The sequence below is a fragment of the Molossus molossus genome, unplaced genomic scaffold, assembly GCF_014108415.1.
Source record: "Molossus molossus isolate mMolMol1 unplaced genomic scaffold, mMolMol1.p scaffold_m16_p_7, whole genome shotgun sequence".
NCBI lineage: Eukaryota > Metazoa > Chordata > Mammalia > Chiroptera > Molossidae > Molossus > Molossus molossus.
Genome location: NW_023425401.1, coordinates 35,813,102 through 35,833,730, shown reverse-complemented (window position 1 = coordinate 35,833,730; position 20,629 = coordinate 35,813,102). Strand labels below are relative to the sequence as shown.

The 20,629-nt window shown below is 41.0% G+C and overlaps 1 protein-coding gene across 6 annotated transcripts in view; it reads left to right on the top strand.

The window, feature by feature from the left end:
• The window catches only part of CDK14 (cyclin dependent kinase 14), a 595,016-nt gene that overhangs the window by 449,841 nt on the left and 124,546 nt on the right, over positions 1–20,629 (top strand). For all 6 annotated transcript variants that reach the window (XM_036246264.1, XM_036246270.1, XM_036246267.1 and 3 more), the window contains one exon: positions 8,140–8,188. In XM_036246264.1, the coding sequence (XP_036102157.1) occupies positions 8,140–8,188 (49 nt within the window). The remainder of the gene's footprint in view (positions 1–8,139; positions 8,189–20,629) is intronic.

Below are 20,629 nucleotides of genomic sequence, written 5' to 3'. Positions count from 1 at the left end.
ATCAAATTCGTTTTATAAAGACTTTAATGTAATTAATTTAAAAAATATATCTTGCTTTTTAAATACCAACTTTAGATAATAATAATTTTTACAAAAACCTTTTATAAAAGAACTATTCTTCCCATTTCTTCTTTGTCAGTTAATCCTCAAACCTAGAATATGCCTTTAAATTTCTGCTCTACACCGACTGGCTGGATTATGTTGCATCTCATATAATGCGGTCTACTAGCAAAAATTCAGACATCACACGTTCTTTTGAAACAAATAAATACATAACTGTTGGTGAGCACGTTTGCCTACAGCTTTAGAACAGTGGATATTTGTCATCGGGCCTGACCTTCAGCTCGTGCACGTCATACGGCAGAGTGGCTCCTTCTGTGTTAGTGGTCAGTGACTTGCCTTGCAGGCTATTAAATACTTTGACAATTACCGCTGCTCAGATGATGACTCTGATACTTCATGAGAACTTTAAATAATGTCAGAATCATCACGGAAAAATGAATGCAATTTTAGGGGACTATTTTAGTTGTATATGTAATTATAAATCTTTGAAAATGGAAATTGGAGAAAAAAAAGTAAGCGCTCTGTTAGTCATCTGAAATCCTTCCTTTCCCGTGTCTAGTTTATCAATACATTTTACTGGTTCTACCTATTAAAAAGTTGCAGACCGACCCATCCTCAACTGCATTCACTCTGTTGCCATAGCCCAAGTCATGTCAGCTCTCTCCTGAACAGTCATAATGGTCTTTTATTGGTTTTCCTGCTTCTAACCTTGTCTATGGTAGTGTATTCTTCAAACGAAGCCAGAGTGATCCTTCCAAAAAAAAAAAGTTTAGATCACATTTAAAGGCCACAAAGGCTCTGCCTGTCTCTGTCTCAGCCTCCGTTTGTCTTTCCTGGTCTGTCTGTCTGTCTGCTCTAGCCACCCTGTCCTCCGGGCGCACACCAGCCTTGCACATTCCCTACTGGAATGCAGGCAATATTTCCTGTTTGGTTCCCTCCCGTGTCTTCAGCCCCATGAAGTATACCTGGTTCACAGAAGTTGCTCAATAAACAGTAATTGAGTGAATGAATCATTGCCCAAGTATTTCTGGTCATTCCTTAGAATCAACTCTGAGTTTAGAGATAGGAAACTGAGTATGTTCTTAATATTCTTTTTGTTGTTCATATCTAATGGTATTCTTCTACATGAAACATATTGTAACAAAAGCAATTCAAATAAATTTTAATCTCTCCTTCAAAAAGCTTATGGTTAAAAGCAGACAACACTGACAAAAGACACCAACAAATATTAAGCACATTTAAGCCTGTTGAGTGGTAAATTATTTAAAATGAAACAAGAGCACTGTGAAAAAGAAACCATTTAATTTTACTGGAGATGTACACACTAATCCTGTCGAATTGGAGAGACACACCGTATTGTTATGTGGAAAGATTTTATATTATCCTTTAAAGATAAATATATTTTTTGAGGAGTATTTCTTTCTTTCTTTATTTATTGTTGAAAGGATTACAGCTGTGCTCCCCTTTTCCCCTCATTGAACTCCTCCTCCCCATTCCCACCCCCTCCTTCTTTCCCCAAACTGATGTCTGTGTCCACTGGTTGTGTATATATGCATATAAGTTCTCTGGTTTATCTTTCCCCTGCCCCACCCCCACCCCTCTGAGGTTTGTCAGTCTGTTCCCCACTTCCATGACTCTGGATCTATTTTGATTGACAGCTAATTTTGTTCATGACAAACCATAAATAAGTGAGCTCATGTGGTAGTTGTCTTTTTCTGTCTGGCTTTTTTCAGTCAGCATAACACTCTCCAGATCACTCCATGTTGTCTCAAAGGGTAAGAGATTTTTCTTTCTTACAGCTGCATTGTATTCCATTGTGTATATGTACCACAGCTTTTTTATCCACTCATCTACTGATAGACACTTGGGTTGTTTCCAGGTCTTAGCTATTGTAAATAGCACTGCTGTGAACATGGGGGTACATATATTCTTTCTGATTGGTGTTTCAGGATTTTTAGGATATATTCTTAGAAGTGGAATCACTGGGTCAAATGGCAATTCTATTTTTAATTTTTTGAGGAAGTACCATATTGTTTTATGGCTGCACCAGTCTGCATTCCCACCAGCAGTGTACTAGAGTCCCCTTCTCTCCATATCCTCACCAGCTCTTGTTGTTTGAGGATTTATTGATGGCAGCCATTCTGACAGGTATGAGGTGTTAGCTCATAGTTGTTTTAATTTGTATCTCTCTGATGACCAGTGATGTTGAGCATTTTTCATATGTCTTCTGGCCATTTGTATGTCCTGTTTGGAGAAGTGTCTGTTTAGGTCCTCTGCCCATTTTTTAATTGGATTGTCTTCCTTTTGTTGACTTGTATGAGTACTGTATATATTTTGGATATTAACCCATTATCCGATGTATTGTTGGCAAATATGTTCTCCCAGAGAGTGGGTTCCCTTTTCATTTTGATGCTTGTTTCTTTTGCCATGCAGAAACTTTTTAGTTTGATGTAGTCCCATTTATTTATTTATTTATTTATTTTTCCTTTGTTTCTCTTGTCCTAGGTGATGTATCAGTGAAAATTCCCCTACATATATGTCTGAAATTTTTCTACCTACATTTTCTTGTAGAATTTTTATGGTTTCATGAGTGACATTTAAGTCTTTTATCCATTTTGAGTTTATTCTTGTGTGTGGTGTAAGTTGGTAGTTTAGTTTCATTTTTTTGCATGTAGCTGTCCAATTTTGCCAACACTATTTATTAAAGAGACTATCTTTTCTCCATTGTATGCTCTTACCTCCTTTGTCAAATACGAATTGAGCATAATGTCTTATGTTGATTTCTGGGTTCTCTGTTCTGTTCCATTGATCTGTATGCCTGTTCTTGTGCCGTTACCATGCTGTTTTGATTATGATGGCTTTGTAGTATAAATTGATATCTGGTATTGTGATTCCGCCCATTTTGTTCTTCTTTTTCAAGATTGCTGTGGCTATTTGGGTTTTTTGTGGTTTTTTTTGGTTCCATATAAAGTTTTGCAGAGTTTATTCTAGATCTGTGAAATATGCCATTGGTACTTTAATAGGGATTGCATTGAATCTGTAGATTGCTTTGGGTAATATAGACATTTTAATGATGTTGATTCTTTCAATCCATGAACATGGTATATGTTTCTACTTTTTTATATCTTCTTCTATTTCTTTTTTCAATGTTCTATCGTTTTCTGAGAACAGGTCTTTTACCTCCTTGGTTAAGTATATTCCTAGGTGTCTTATTTTTTGTTGTCGTTGCAATGGTAAATAGGATTTTTTTTTTTTAGTTTCCCTTTCTGAGTGTTCATTATTGGAGTATAAGAATGCCATATATTTCCAAATGTTAATTTTGTATCCTGCTACTTTGACAAATTCATTTATTAAATCTAGTAGATTTTTGATGGAATCTTTAGGGTTTTCTATGTACAATATCATGTCGTCTACAGATAATGACAGTTTCACTTCCTCTTTTCCAATTAGATGCCTTTTATTTTTTATTCTTGTCTAATTGCTGTGGCTAAGACATCCAGTACTGTGTTAAATAAGAGAAGTGAAAGTGAGCATCCCTGTCTTGTTCCTTTTCTTAAGGGAAATGCTTTTAGTTTTTGCCCATTTAGTTTGATGTTGGCTGTAGGTTTTCCATATATGGCCCTGAGTATGTTGAGATATGATCCCTCTGTTCCCACTTTGCTGAGCATATTTATCAGAATGGGTGCTGGATAATAAATACATATCTTAATGAAATTCCAACCAGATTTCTAACAGGAACTTTATTTTGTTGGTGTTTCATCTCTCTCGTCACCCAAACTAAAGTGTTTCTCTCACATTGGCCACTCTGCATCTCCTTCTTTTACTTTGTTAGAACAGTCTTTCTTTTCCAGCTTTATTGAGATAAAATTGCCATATAACATTGTATAAGTTTAATGTGCACAACATAGTAATTTTATATATGTGTATATTACAAAATAATGAATCACGATAAATTTAGTTAACACATCCACTGCTTTATATAATTATTTTTATTTTTTGGTGTAGTGAGAACTTTTTTAAAAAAATCCTCACCTGAGGATATTTTTCCATTTATCTTTGATAGAGTGAGAGGGAGGGAGAGAGAGAAAGAGAAAAAAAGAGAGAGAGAGAGAGAGAGAAATCAACCGGTTGCCTCCCACATGACCCTTACCAGGGCCAGGGACCAAACTGCAACCAAGGTACGTGCCTTTGACTGGAATCAAATCCAAGACTCTGGTCTGTGATCAACACTCTAACCACTGAGCCAAACCAGCCAGAGCTGTGGTGAGAACTTTTAAAAAAATCTACTTTCTTAGCAACTTGGAAATATACCATGCAGTCTTTTTAACTATAGTCACCATGCTGTACATTACATCCCCAGGACTTATTTATCTTATAACTGGAAGTTTGTATCCTTTGACTACTTTCACCTGCCTCACCCCCCAGGTAACCACTGATGTGCTCTCTGCTTCTGCTATTAGTTTGGAGCTTTTTGAAATTTCACATGCAAGTGAGATCACCCAGTATTGATCTTTCTCCTCAGACTGATTTTACTTAGCATATTGCCCTCCCCATAGAATGCCCTCCTGAGTCCATCTGTGTTGTTGCAAATGGCAGTATTTTCTCTTTTATGGCTGAATGATATTCTATTGTATATGTACACCACATTTTCTTTATCCATTCATCCACCAGTGGACACTTACGTTGTTTTCATATCTTGACTATTATAAATAATGTTGCACTGAACATAGGGGTACAAAAATCTCTTCAAGATAGTGATTTTGTTTCCTTCAGATATATACCCAAAAGTGAAATTGTTGGGTCATATGGTAGTTCTAGTTTTAATTTTGTGAGGAACTTTAATACTGTTTTCCATAGTGGCTGTACCAATTCACATTCCCACCAAGAACGTATCAGATCCTTGTCAGCACTTAGTTCTTTTTTGTTGTTTTGTTTATCCTCACCTGCGGACATTTTTCCATTTTTGTTCAGATAGAGTGAGAGAGAAAGAGAGGAAGAGAGAGAGAGAGAAAAAAACATTGATGTGAAAGGGACACATCAAGTGGCTGCCTCCTGCACAACCCCAACCGAGGCTGGGGACAAACCGCAACCGAGGTACATGCCCTTAGCGAGAACCGAACCCGGGTCTCTCTGGACCACAGGCCGATGCTCTAACCACTGAGCCAAACTGGCCAGGGCAGCACTTAGTTTTGTCTTCTTGATAATAATCATTTGAATGAGAGTGAGATAATACCTCATTATGGTTTTGATTTACATGTCCCTGTTGATTAGTGATATTGAACACCTTTGCATGTACTTAGCAATTTGAATATATTTCTTGGAAAAAATGTCTGTTCAGGCAAGTCCTTTGCCCATTTTAAAAATTGGATTATTGGGTTTTGTTTGTTTGTTTTTGCTATTGAGGTATATGAGTTTTTTATATATATTTTGTGATTGACTTCATATCAGATACGGGGTTTTCAAATATTTTCTCCCATTCTGTACGTTGTCTTTTATTTTGTTGAATTTTTTTTTCTCTACAGAAGCTTTTAGTTTGTTGTAGTCCCACTTGTTTTTTTGCTTTTGTTGCTTGTGCTTTGTGTATTATATCCATAAAACCATTGCCAAGGTCCCCTGTTTTTTTCCTATGGTTTCAGGTCTTACCTTTAAGTTTTTAGTGTTTTTTGTTCTTTTATTTTTAGTTAGTTTTTGTAAATGGTGTCCAGTTTTATTATTATTATTATTTGTATATGAATATCTGGTTTTCCCCAGCACCATTTATTGAAGAGACTATCTTTTATCCATTGAGTATTTTGGCTCCTTGTCAAATATTAGTTGACTTTATCCACATGAATTTATTTCTGGGCTCTCTATTGTTTCATTAGTCTGTGTGTCTGTTTTTATGGCAGTACCATACTGTTTTGATTGCTATTGCTTTGTAATATAGTTTGAAACCAGGAAGTGTAATACCTCCAGCTTTGTTCTTCTTTCTCAAGATTGTTTTGACTATTCAGGTTCTCTTGTGGTTCCATATGAATTTTAGGATTGTTTTTTCTATTTCTGTAAAATAAAAACAAAGCCACTGGAATCTTGATGGGGTTTGCATTAAATCTATAAATGACTTTGGATAATATGAAAATTTTACCAATATTAATTTTTTCAATTATGAGCATGGAGTATCTTCCTATTTATTTGTGTCTTCTTCAGTTTCTTTTATCACTTTCATCTCTCTCTCTCTCTCTCTCTCTCTCTCTCTCTCTTTCTCTCTCTCTCTCTCTCTCGGAGAGACGGATGGAAGGAGGGAAAGAGGGGAACTGGTGTGCGGGCCTGGGGTCTGGTGCTGGGAGGGGGCTGATAGGCTGATAGGTCTATCACTGTCTTAATATTTTCAGTGTACAGATCTTTTACCTCCATGGTTAAATTTATCCCTAGGTATTTTATTGCTTTTGCTATTGGAAATTGGATTGTTTTCTTTCTTTCTTGGATAAGTTGTCAGTATTTAGAAATGCAACTGATTTTTATAGATTGATCTTGAGTTCTGCACCTTTACTGAATTTATTACTTCTAACATTTTTGGTAGAATCTTTAAGATTTTCTATATATGAAATTCTGTCATCTACAAACAGAGACAGTTTTACTTCTTTCCATTTTGGATGCCATTTATCTATTTACTTATTTATTTATTGTCTTGCCTGATTTCTCTGGCTCAGACTTCCAGTAAGTACTATGTTATATAGGAGTGGTGAGAGTGTCACCCTTGCCATGTTCCTAATCTTAGAGGAAAAGCTTTCTGCCTTTCATCATTAAATATAATATTAGCTGTGGGTTTGTCCCATATGGACTTTATTGTGTTGAGGTACTTTCCTTCTATATCAAATTTATTGAGCATTGTTATCATGAATGGATGTTGAATTTTTTCAAATGCCTTTTCTGCATTGGTTGAGATGATCATGTGATTTTTATCTTTCCATTAATATGATGTATATTCTTCACTTGCATATGTTGAACCATTCTTACATCCCAGGATGCATACTATTAAAGAAACTTTTTTTTTTTTTTTTTTATTGCTTGTGGGAAAATGAAAAGTAACCTGTCAGCCTCTATTTAAATGTAAAATGTACATACACTTTGCCAAGTAGTTGTACTGTATTGGGGAATTTATCCAACAGAAATGAAAGCATCAGTGTATAGAGTTGGATGTACAGGGATATTTACTGACACCTTGTGTTTAAGGTAAAAGGAACAGGCCCTGGCCAGTTTGGCTCAGCGGTTAGAGTGTCGGCCTGCGGTCCGGAGAGACCCGGGTTCGGTTCCCGCTAAGGGCACGTACTTCGGTTGCAGTTTGTCCCCGGCCCTAGTTGGTCGTGCGGGTGGCAGCCACTCGATGTGTCCCTTCACGTCGATGTTTCTCTCTCTCTCACCCTTCCTCTCTCTCCCTCCCACTCTATCTGTACAAAAAATGGAAAAATGTCCTCGGGTGAGGATAAAAAAAAAAAAAAAAAAAGGTAAAAGGAACAGGAAGCCACCTCTGTTTTCATCAGCTTGAAAATTGTCAAATAACTTATGGTACTTCGATCTGATGGAATATATATATATTTTTTAATCCTCACCCGAGGATATTTTCCCATTTCTCTTTAGATAGAGTTGGAGAGAGAAAGAAACATCAATGTGAGAGAGACACATTGATCGGTTGCCTCCCGCACGACCTCCACCAGGGCTGGGGATGAACCACAGCTGAGCTGTGTGCCCTTGACCAGACTCGAACCTGAGACTCCCCAGTCCGTGGGCCTTCGCTCTAACTGCTGAGCCAAACGGCCAGGGCCGATCCTATGGAATATTAATAGAGTTTTAAAACAATTGTTACATCTATTTTCTTGATTTGAAGGGTTATCCACTATATATTATTAAATTTCTAAACATTTTTAGAGGATGCTTACTGTATAATCCATCTAAAAAACTAAAATAGTGTATATAGTGGCTAGAATAATATGGCTAAATTGAACACTGTCTTTTTAAAAATTGATTTTTTAGACAAACTTTTTGAACAATGTGTACATTTGAAACAAAGAGTGTTTATTATGTTTCTTTCTGTTTCAGAACGCTTTACCGTGTACAGCTCTAAACACCTTAGACAAGCGTGGAATAAGTAAGTCTTTGTACAGATTATGCTCATTCTCTCTCTCTCTTAATTTTTAAAACTCTCCTGACAGTTGTTGTGACATTTTTTTCATCTGTTCATCCAGTTGTTCATTCATACATTGATTTCACCATTAACTAGTTACTGGCCCTCACTGTGTGCCAACCACCACATTCAGCCCGCACCGGTGCTGTTGTATGGGCGAGCTTGTGTTCCAGCGTGGCGTGGCTGCAGAGTTGTAAATCCTAAGTCATTTGGTCAATCTCCTTGTAACTAGATTCCAAGAAACATTTTCACGTCCGTAAGGTAGCATTTATTAAGCACAATATAATGACTGACTTTAAAATCTAAATAAAGCCGGTGACAACTTTTGAGCTAGATAAAATTGATCTTTCGAATTTTTTCGCTTCACCTATTTTCCCCCTAAGCTTTCTTGAGAAAGTAAGTACATACCTGACCTCGTTAAAATGGTTTTATTTATTGGTGTCGAGATTTGATGAAATCTGTGGACCTAGGCTTCTCGAGTTACTCAGAGGTCTTTTGTTGCAAGCCAGCCTGTGAGTAAATCATTGAAAGTTGAAAGCAGAGTAATTGAGTCAGGCCTTTCCTTGTGGGTATCGCATTTCAAGCATGATGCTGGGAAAAGGTAACTAGAACTGCTTTGATAAAATATACTATAATTTCTAATAAGAAAATTTTGTCTCTGGGGAATTTAGTGTTATTGTCTCACTTTTTACTGTTATGACATTTTCATTATAGATGTCAGAAGTTATGAAGAAAAGTAAGAAAATCTTTCTAAATAAAAATGTCTTTAATCAATACTGTCAGTAGATACAGTAGACAGCTTATTGTGAGAACCTCATGGAATGAATACATTAAATTCTGCAGTGGGGCCCTGGCCAGATTGGCTCAGTGGTTAGAGCGTCGGCCTGCGAACCAGAGAGTCCCAGGTTCGATTCTGGCCAAGGGCATGTACCTCAGTTGCGGTTCATCCCCGGCCTTGATTGGGGTCGTGCAGGAGTCAGCGCGTTGATGTGTCTCTCTCACAATGATGTTTCTCTCTCTCTATCTTTCTCTCTCCCCACCCCCCGTCTCTCTTTCTTCCTCCCTCCCTCTTGCTCTATCTGAAGATAAATGGAAAAATATCCTCGAGTGAGGATTAAAACAAAAATTTTTTTAAATAATTCTGCAGTGGTTTATTGGAAAGATTTGGCTATTTATTTTGATTAAATTCATACTGAGAAGAACACTCTAGTATAATTACTTTTGTCTAACACAAGGCCTTGCATTTGCCATTTGAAGAGCCGGTTCTTAATATCTGGAGTCTCCCTAATATCTGGGGAGGTGCGCCCTCTGCTGGGAGCATTCTGTGTGTTCCTCACCCTTTTAGTGACCGCTCCCCCCCATCCCCACCACTTTACTGATCAGTGGTCTAACATATTTTAATTAAGGGCTTTCATACACCAAGTAATATATACAGTATACAGTCCCTACCTTAATGAAATGATCAAACACATTCCTTTCTTGTAGTTCCACCAGGTAACCACCTTATGAAACAATTCTTGACAAGGCAGTTGAATCTCTGACCCTGTCTTTGAAGTAACAGGAAATTCTGACACAGCTACACATAATAGCATCTGTGGAGAATAGCCTCCCATTTAGATAACTCCTTGTCCTTCTTTCAGATGGACAAAGCTGGAAATGGCTGTCAAATGGCCCAGGAAAATACATGACAATTCTTATCTACTTAGAATAGTCTGCAGCAGATGGGAGGAGGTCTGTGGATGATGCTGTGATATTTCTTCCGCTGTCCTCTTGGGGATAGGACCCCTCACCATATACATGTGGCCCAGTCCAGTCATCCCTTGTTACACCTTGTCGTCAGCACCTGCCATCATGGGCCACTAACAAGGCCCACGAAGGGCCTTGTTCAGTCATTCCATAGTGACCAGTGGGCTGCCTCTCAGAGAAAACACTTTTGTCTGTTTGCATTATTCTGTCCCAGGAAAAACCATGTTATTTCATGTGTGCCGAAAAGAGAAAGAAAACTGAAGTAGTATTCAAGTTTTGCCTTGTTTCGCTTCAGTCTGACCACCTCCGACCTGATGCTTTTCTTCCTCTGACAGGTGTCGCTTATGTCATGACAAAAGTAGTTAATTTCTTTGACAAAAACCAATGTGCAGTCTGGTAGTGCTGCTTTAGAAATTTTAAAAACTATGTGCATCGTGCTCAATCTTTACATTTTTCTTAAAAGATATAAGATACCAGTAAATATGCTTTTAATTTTGAGGGCAAATAAGAATTCTTAGGAATATAATTTTCTACAAAATAAGAACACAGTGTCTTTTTAAGAGATTACTTTAGAGATATTTATCACAGCATTTTCCATGAACATAAGAGTTCTAATTTTTCTACCCAAAACAAGGTCTAAAATGCTGAAGGCAGTACTACGTTTTCATGTAAAGTGTTTTTAATCAGTTGATAGAATTGTAGTTAATGATTTTCTTTTCATCTCTACCATCACACATGCTTTCTTTAAAATTTAGAATTAATTCCAAGTTATTTAATAAACCAAGTCCCAACCTTAGATTACTTTGAAAACATTTTAGGTAAAATATTAAAAGCTGAGCTTGTGGTAAAAATTTAGAATGATAAACATAACTCATTTAGAACCATGCTAATTTTAAGTCCCTGTAAGTCTAATTTTTTTTTGTATTGCCTTAAGGATTTATTTCAGAAAACACTAAGTAATAAAATCATCACTAAAGATGTAAAAATATTACTTTCTGGTATCCCAGTGTTACACATTGAACCCCGAGAGCCGAGAGAGAGCCTCCAGCCCATTCAAACCCCATGCAATTTGGAGAGAACTGTGAATTCAGAGACATTAATTATATGACTGATTCTCCCTCCAAAGGAACTGCGACCCTGCAACCATCAGTGACATTTCAACATTGCCCACTTCAGAGTGAGGTCTAGATTCAAACAACTGCATTTAAACCCAATTGAGCCAGTGCTGACTCCGTCATTGCTGCTAACTAATTTGCTTGTCCACAGCACAATTACGAAACAGAAGCAATTGGTAAATTCTCTTGCAGAGCAGTAATAGGTTCAAAATAGAGTGAACTCATTTGCAGGAACTAATTTGAATTCAATTTAGATGGGTTAATAAAAGATGGGTAGGTTAACATAAAGAAGTAAGTCACTGTTCAAAATTAAGTAACAATGTCTTTAAAAAGATACATTAACTCAGCTATTAAAGCTAGTGGATACGTTAACCTGCCTGAGAGAGTGAGAATTTCTCAAGAAATGAATCCTCAAGTCTCTTTGAAGGGCTGTAACATGTGACCCAGATTATTTGGGGCCAAGTCTGCCCTAGGTGACACCATGCAACTCCCTGCTGACTTCATTTACACCAGTAACCATGGGCATAATTTTATCCTTTGAAGGATTTTTTTTTTTAGTATTCTGGGCAAACAAAGCACTGATGGGAGAAAAATATCAAAAGATCTATCAGCTGTCTAAAGTCAAAAGGATAATATAAAGAAGAAATCTTAATTATAGGATTGGGAATAGTAAATATATATATTAATAAAGAAAAGAAAGTTGTTTTATTCCCTTACACTGGAAGTGCGTGATCTGGGTGGGCTCTTTCTGCTCAAAGGGGATTTTGGACCGAAAGGACACAAATCTAATTATATAAATGCATGTACTGTTTTCTGACGGCCTTCAAAACATTCCGTTTTATTTCACTGGAGTTATAAAGACTCTCCCTATTTTTCTTTCAAATCTCTCTATTTATAGTTGTCTGACATTGGCATGTATGTGCAATCAACCAAGAATTTCAGCCACTTAACAGATCCTTTATTATTTTGGCTGTAGGGGAAGCCTTAGTATATGTTCTCAGTAAAGTTAAGGGTAGGATTCCAGGAACACATTTGCTTGTTTTGGAACTTTTTAACAGCTGAACAATTTTGGGACGTTTGAAAGTAGCAAAAAGAGAGGTAAGGATAAAGAACCAAAGTCACAGAAGACAAGACTTGAAAACACAGCTTGCAGGTGATAGGGGAGAGCCGTCCACACACTCGAGTAGGTGTCGGCCAGCCCTGTCCTGCTCGCTCCTCCCATGCACTCTGGTTCTCCTTAGAATCCTCCTGTTAGTTAAGCCCAACTGGAATTCTCCTAAGAATTAAAAAAAACTGATACTTTAGCCCGGCCACTGTGGTTCAGTGGTTGAGCATTGACTCATGCACCAAGAGGTCACCAGTTCAATTCCTGGGCAGGGTACGTGCTCAGGTTGTGGGCCAATCCCCAGTAGGGAGCATGCAGGAGGCGGCCAGTGGATGTTCTCTCTCATCGATGTTTCTATCTCTCTCCCCCTCCCCCTTCCTCTCTCTCTAACATCAATAAAGAAAAAAATATTTTTAAAAATTCATACTTTAAAATGTGTAATAATCATAGACACATTGCACTGAAGCTACCTTTATAAAGATGCAAAATTTGAGAAGAAAACATTTACATTTGAGTGTATCAGCAGAGTCACAAGCCCTAACATTGTGTTCTCAAACTCTTATTTGCTGATTAACTTCCAGTACATATTTGAAAGATGACTTGCCAAAGAGTCGTCACATGTGCATAAACGAAATGTATTTAACACAGTATTTGGAGGAATAACAAATTTCACTGTGTATATTTATGTGGATGGTTCACTACTATATTTTTCTTATGGTCCTATTTAATTGTTTATCATTATGATTTAAATCAATGCCTTCTGAAGAAACCGAAAGGCCCTGTTTTCTACTCTACCTTATTCTACATTGATCTGAAGTTTTCCAAGTTAATAATCTATTGCAAAGTAAGACAGAGCTTTCAATTTGTTGACCAGTTGTTTAGAAATGTCAGAGGAAGGTAACAACAGTTATTGACACTAGGAGGAGCCGTTGAGTTGAGCCTACTCTTTAAGTGATCTTTCTCCACTTGCACATTTTTTTATTGTTGATCTTTTTTTTTTTTTTTTGGTTATAATTCTATTTACTTCAAAGTAAAAGTTTTATTTAGTGCCCGGAGATTTTTTTTTTTTTCCACAGTATCTTCAAAGAAATTGTTCTTTACATCATCAATGCACTTTTTCAGGATGGGTTTATTGGGGTCACAAGCTCTAACGCAGACTCTAAGCAGACATTTTGGGATTCCATTCTCTTAACTCAGAGATGAGCTGGAGTTGCAGGTCTCGGCTGCCCAGTCTGTGGCTCTGAGTCCAGCACTAGGAGGCTACGCAGGGCCTAGTTCTTCCCACACCCTTCACAATGTTATTTCAACATGCGGACCATCAAAATCAAAGCCGCTCTCTGGTCCTGACCTTGGATATCACACATGGTAATGTTTGGGGACTTCATCCTGTCACCTGCCTACTTGAAAGTCACAGTTCAGAGCAGCCTCTGGGACGTTCATTTCCACAAAAATGAATCTTCAATGCAGACACTGAAAGCATTATGTAGGTGAGATGTTTATCAGATCCGTTAAACCCCTTGCCACCTAATGGAGAGCCGTTCTTCTAGAAAACTGCGGAGTGGATTCTTGGAAGGGAGAGAGGAAGTCCTATAACAGGAGCTGCTTTCCGGGCTCTGATGGCAGTCCTCGGGGCCCAGGTAGACGGCACAAAGGTCTGCTCGGAGGCGTGGCGGGGACAGGTGCCAGGTGCCAGAAACGCAGAGAGAGCTGCCCGAGAGAAGGCCAGCGACTTTGCCCGAGACCTGGTCCTGCCCACTGCCAGCAGCAAAGCAGAGATGTGGGAACTTGAACGGTTCCTCATCAAAGACCTCTTCTCATTGCTCCACAGTCCCAGCTGTGGGGGGACAGTGTGACCGTTCACACTGGAGCAGCCTTGTTCAAGAGAGAATTTGCTTTTATGTATGTTGTCACCTCCTCATATCCTTATGATGGTTTTGGGAGGTAGTCAGGGAAGATACATCGACCTTTTATAACTTGAAATAAAAACACTCGTGAGGTTAAATGACCAATTCTATTGAAAGTATAGCTTGGAATCTATGCCCCAATGTGAATCTTGTGGAGGAAATATTACCGATTTTAAAACCCTGCCGTTTGAGGGGGCTCATCAATATCTGACTTTATTTTATTTTCACTACAACTTTGGTTAGAGCGATCTCTTCTGGGACCTGAAGTCATTCGTTCCCAGGCTAGTTTTTAGGCACCTGGGGCTGGGATGGAGGGGAGGCTGGACTTCCTCTGTCCTGGGGAAACTGCTTGCAGCAGGCTGTGCGCCCACATCAGCTCCCGCCTCTCCTGGGCCGCTGCTGGGCGGCGCGCCATCTGGAAAAGGTGGGCTTGTGACAGTCGGTGCTGCAGATGACAGGCCTGCCGGCCGCCCGCCCAGACCCTCGGAGTGCGACTCATTGCCCATTCCACACAGTCCCCGGGGGATCTCCTCTGTTGTTTGGTGTCATTGCCAGGTTTCTTGTCCGTGTCTTTCTTTCTGAAGCGAAGAATCCACTCATTAATAAGCCCCGGTGATGGCCGAGGGTAGGCCCCATGCCGTTTGTTGTCTGCTGGGCACGAGCTTTTTGTTCCCCTTCTGATAGAAGATGCCCATCGCTAATGGGCAGTCCGTGCCAGGCCTGGGAGTTGGCAACGGCCATTGTTTTTCATCCTTTCAGATCATGTGTTGGATTCCGCATCCAAAAGCACACTTTTATGGTGCAGCTAATACCTTCCTTCTGCCGTCCAGCTCTTTAAGGACTGAACCCAGCCCTGCTCTGGAAGCGGCCCCGAGCTGCCAGGCCCCGCCGGGCCACCCGTTCCCGAAGGGAGGCTGATAGGATCGGGCTTTCTCGGACTCTTCCCCAAAGCAGACTCTAGAAGTGTGAACTGAAGAAGTTCTTCAGCTTCTCCAAAATATAAAATGGTGTATTTGGATTCTGTGACTGCCATCGCTAATTACAATTTTATTGGCGTGAAACACCACCAAGGTGTTATCTCACAGGACTGGCGGGCAGAGCCTGGATGGGCTCAGCTGGTTTCTCTGCGCGGGGTGTGACAAGGCCAAAATCAAGGTGTTGGAGGGCTTGGGCTCTGCCTGGAGGCTCTAGGGGAGAATCTGTTTCCAGGCTCGTTCAGGCTGTTGGCAGAATTGACTCTCTTATGGCCATCAGGCTGAGGCCCTGTGTCCTTGCAGGGGTCCCCTGGGAGCCCCACCAGCTCCCTGTCCTGCCGCCGCCCTCGAACAGCAGCAGTGCAGTGAGGCCTTCTCCTGCTTCAGATCTCTCGCCTCCCCTCTGTCCCTGGCGGGCAGCTCTCCTACCCTCCCTGCTGCCAGCGGGACTGGGCTTCTTGCAGAGTCACGAGGGAAAAAAATGTCTGAGACACACGGGACAATGAGTGGCATATATTTATGTGGAGTTAAATAAATCCCTGAGTCTCCAAGTTCCCATTTCCCTTCCTCCCACCAAGGAAGAAGTCCAGCTGTGCCTTTCGTGGGTTAGGATGAAAGCCACTGCCCAGAGTGTCCATTCCATGTTGGGGCACAGTCCAACCCAGCATCGGGCAGGCTTAGTTTGTGTTCCTCAGTGCGGTCCATTAGTCCATTGTATGTGGGGTCTGCAGGGGCACATGGCTGTGGAGGGAACACGGCAGGAGCAAAGCCAGAGGAACAAAAGAGCTACATTTCAAGAGCCAAGACAGAGAACTCCTTTGTCTGGGGGATTAGGTATTCCCAAATTTTCTCCAGCTTGCATTACGCCCCCCCTTCCTGCCCCTGGCCAATGATTTCTGTTCCAGGTTAGACTGACAGGTACCTTCCCTACATCGCCCTGACTTGGTTGCATATGTGTCCATCTCCCCTTTCTTGGGCCCCTTCCCCCAGTGGTTTGTAGGGAATGGTCCAGTGGTTCCCAGGGGAGTGAAATCACAGCTTCCTGGTGAAGCTGCCCAGATGGCCATGCTTAGGTCTGGTCTCCCTTTTCTCCTTTCTATTATTAATAACTAGCTAATTACAACGGTGTCGCTTCCACCCCTTCCTCTGCCTCCAGTAAGACACAGTTTTCTGCTTCTAAGGCCCATCTGTACAGTTCAGGTTAATCTCCCTATTTTATGGTCTGTAACCCTATTATATCTAGAAAGTCTCTGCTGTAGAAGGTAACATATTCCCAGGCTTCAGGGTATGGCGAGTGGACATCGTTGAGGTCAGTCTGCTTTCCACGAGTTGCTGCTGAGGTTTCCTATTCAGGGAAGAGTCACAGGGGGAGGCAGAGCAGAGGGGCAAACCCAGCCCTCCCCAGCAGTCACAGTCCCCTTCGCCTGATCTCTGGCCCACCAGGTGACAAGGACAGGCCTCTGACTGCTGGTTCCACATTGCCTGGTTCCCATTAGGTATCCTCAAAATTATATGTAAGGAAGAAATTATTCTCCACCCCCAGCAGAGAGGAAAAAAGAGGTTGTTCTCAGGGAAGCTCATAGTCACAGAGAGAACGAGACGTTTGGCCTGACCTTTCTGTCCCGTCCAGATCGGTGTTGTTCTGTAGAACCTTCTAGGTGATGAAAACCTCTGTGCACTGCCCAATGCAGCGGCAGTGGCCCCTGTGGCCAGTGCGCCTTGGGAACAGGATTTTAAATTTGATTTAAATGTAATTAATTTAAATGCACACAGCCACATGCTCAGCTACCGTATTGGGTGGCACAGCTGTAGATCACCGTGTACACCATTCCTTTATTTTCAGTGCCCACCAGGGTCAGACGAGTGTGGACGTCTGATGCACTGGAAATTCTGCGCTCGAGAGTCCTTGCTTGCATTTTGCACTCGAGAATCCAGAGATCTTGCTTTATATTTTTGCTTATATATTTCGCCACGGTCTCTTATTTGTAAACACTCCGAGACGATAATAGCTCTGGAAGACCGAATAAGAGTAATGAATCTGCAGAGGGAATAGTGGAAATATCAAAGAACATCAAGCAGACATTCCTTCCCCTCCTCCTCCCCTCTGGAAGCCACGCTGCTCCCTCCTCCGGGGCACTGCCTGTTGCCAGCTCTCTGTTCCTTTCTCCTTCTCCTGTTCTCTCTCTCTCTTCTGGTGGGAACTGCTAGGGGTTAGACACACAGCTCTCGCCCCTTTTTGAACTCCCTTAAGAATTCACCTCTCCGCTGTTGTTCCCGGCCCCCTTGATCTCCCTGACTCTACTCAAAAAATATCATACGGGACCAGCTGCCTCTTCACCACTTATGAGGTGCTCTTGAGAGAGGATCCAGTGTTTAAATAAGCCTCCCACGGGCCTCTGCGAGTGAGTACATATATTGGTTCTTCAGCTTCAGGACGTTGAAAATTGCCACATTGTACAAAGCGAAGTGTGAACAGAAATGCAGAAGTTTTTACTGCTCTTTATTTGTAGGAAACACCAGATAGGAGATCCCTTTCCTCAACATGTGTTTATATCCTTTTCTTTTGATTAAGAAAATGTGTATGAACTGAGTGAATTGTCTGCCCCAAAATGAAGATGAACATGAGAGTTGCTGGAGAAAGATGATTTTAACAACAGTGTCGTCTTCTGTCTCCACGGTCACCCAGCTCACAGTTCACCTGGGTTTATCGTGAAAGTTAGGATCGGACAAGGGGCCCACTCATTTATAGGGACAAGGGATTCCCCTCCTCATTTTGGGAGACTTTCTAGAAAACGGGGGCTCAAATCCCACGCGTTGTGAAGATAAAGTGAACAGACTTACTTGTGTTGACGTGTACATCTGGCACCCGCTGTGTGGACAGTCGTCCTGCAGACCTTGTGAGAACACGTAGTCAGTAAGTGCCATTGATATGAAGGCTGCAAAACTCGGTGTTGGCACAGATAGCAAGAAAACACCTGAAAATCGCTTAATCTTTGGTATCACAGAGACCAAGTTCCCATCCTCAATCCACAACTGAATCATATAATATTTAGGAAGCTCACTAACCAGTCTGATCCCCAGTATTTAAATCTTCAACACCCTTCGCAGGGGTTTGCGAGCGCTGAGTAGGGCGTGCGTGTCAGTGGTGGTACCTTTGGCTAACGTTAGCTTTCCTCTTGTTTCGTATCACTCCCTGCCTCCCCTTGCCAGGCAGAGTGTTTCATTCGATTCCAAATAAGTTGTCCGTGAACATGAACAGGTTCCCCAGACAGCTTCTGCAGTATTCCTTCTGCCTTTCTCGGAGGAGGAACTAAATAGCTTGGTCACCCAATCATTTGTAAAGTGCTTCTTGTGTAGAAACAAGATTCCCGCCCTGGCCGGTTTGGCTCAGTGGTTAGAGCGTTGGCCTGCGGTCCAGAGAGCCCCGGGTTTAGTTCCCGCTAAGGGCACATACCTCAGTTGCAGTTTGTCCCCGGCCCTGGTTGTGTCGTGGGGTGGCAGCCACTCGATGTGTCCCTTTCACGTTGATGTTTCTCTCTCTCTCTCTCCCTCCCACTCTATCTGAACAAAAAAAAAAAAAAAGGAAAAATGTCCTTGGGTGAGGATGAAAAAAAAAAAGAAACAAGATTCCCCCCCCAATAGTTCCTAAGAGAGCAGTGTTAACAAACAATATTGTACATGATAAATCTAAAACTGATTTATCCTACACCGTGAAACATTATTACACAGTTTTTGTAATTAGAATGAAGGAAATCCATAGACACACACTATTACCAAATTCAAAGCATCTGGTAGACCTTTCCATGATGTTCTCTATACATGAACTGATGGGTAAGTCTAAGCTAGGTGTATAGCCCCTGGGTGTCCACTTGACCTAGGGGTTTTCATAGTGAGAATGGAAGTAATTATTCTCCCTGTTTACAGCTGTTAAATAGGGAGGGTGGAATCACAGTGAGGCAAGGACAGGAGTATGGCCTTGGCTTGGCACACCTGTCATCACTGGGGCCAGGTGGACGGGCCACTCCAAAGGGCACTGGCTTTCTTCTTCAGGGACTGAGCCACGTCCCTACCCTAAGACACAAATCCCAGGTTATCTTCTTATATCCATCACGGGAGTGACTTCCACGATGTCTTTAACAACAACAAGGATACATTAAAATGCCTTAAACACACACATATACAACCCCCAAATTAATTCTTTGGTCTTATCTAAAAGAGCATTTTTAGACCATTTTTACATTTTTAGGATCTCAGAAAAGTCTAGTGGCAAGTCACAGTTGAAGTCTCACAGTGAGTATATATGTGCGTGGATGTTATTACTCAAGACTGTAAGTGAGATATAAATGAATAGAAATATTAACTCAGAGGGATCCGTATTCTGGCCCTCATTGCATTGTTACACAGCGTATCTTTGTGTATCTGCATGTGAATTCTCTGCTAGTCCTCAGCTATATTTAATCCCTCAAGAGTCAATATACAAATATAATGCCAAAATACAAATATAAAGAAGAGAACTTCTCTTAAATTATTCAGATCTTCCCATAAGTGATTTCCCATTCTCCCTGCAATGGAAAACATTTGATCATAAATTCAATTAAATCAGCGATCATCTTTGTGATGTTTGTCCAGCTAAATCCTTCAGTGACTAAAGCGGTAAACATACCAGCTGTGTGTGCATGTACGTGTGTGTGTGCGCGTGTACGTGTGCGTGTTTATGGTACGACGTTGCGGAGGAATGGATGTGAAGTCAAGATGAAGAGCACCTCTCATGTCTGAGGCCCACTTTTGCCCACTTCCCCGTAGCCAAGGTTTAAAAGATTAAACTCTTAGCCAGGATAAAAAATCGTGTATATTGTATTTGTTAAATGCATTGGCTGTTATTTCCCAACTCAGAGTCTAGTTTTAATACATGGAGTTTTCACTCGAAACTGACATACTTTGGAGACATTAGTAAAAGCTGTCCACATCAACCATTCTTTCTCTTTCTTCTACACCCGCTTCTCACGAGTTAAAACAAAGAAAACTGACTGGTGACACACTGCTAAGTTCCTCAGGGAAAGTGCCCTGATAGGACTAGAGCACTATTTTTAGTTTCTCATATGTATGCCGGCAGCTCAAGAGGTAAGATGTATTAGAGGCTTGTAAATGTGAAGTGTTTCTCTTCTTGATCCTAAAGCATTTCAGACCACAGATACAACCAGCCGCCTCCCCTCTTCCATCACACCTTTACTGCTGCTCCTGCTAATTTGGATAGAACTGAACGCTCATTTGTGCGCATCTTTACATATGTGTAGACTCACGTGTCCTGTAGAGGGCAGCATGTTCTGGGGAAGAAAAGGTTAGAGGACAGTCACATATCACCATAAAATATGACATGAGCAGCTGACTTTTTTCCCCCTTTAGCAAAATAGGTCAGATACCTCCAGCGGGAAAGCCCGAGCTGCGTCCCCTGCGGCTGGCTGCCAGAGCCTCTCTGCCACTTGAGGTGTCTGCTGGACGGCAGGTATTCTCGTGACTTAGCTGCACCACCTCGGAAGCTACTCAATTAGGGATTACACGCG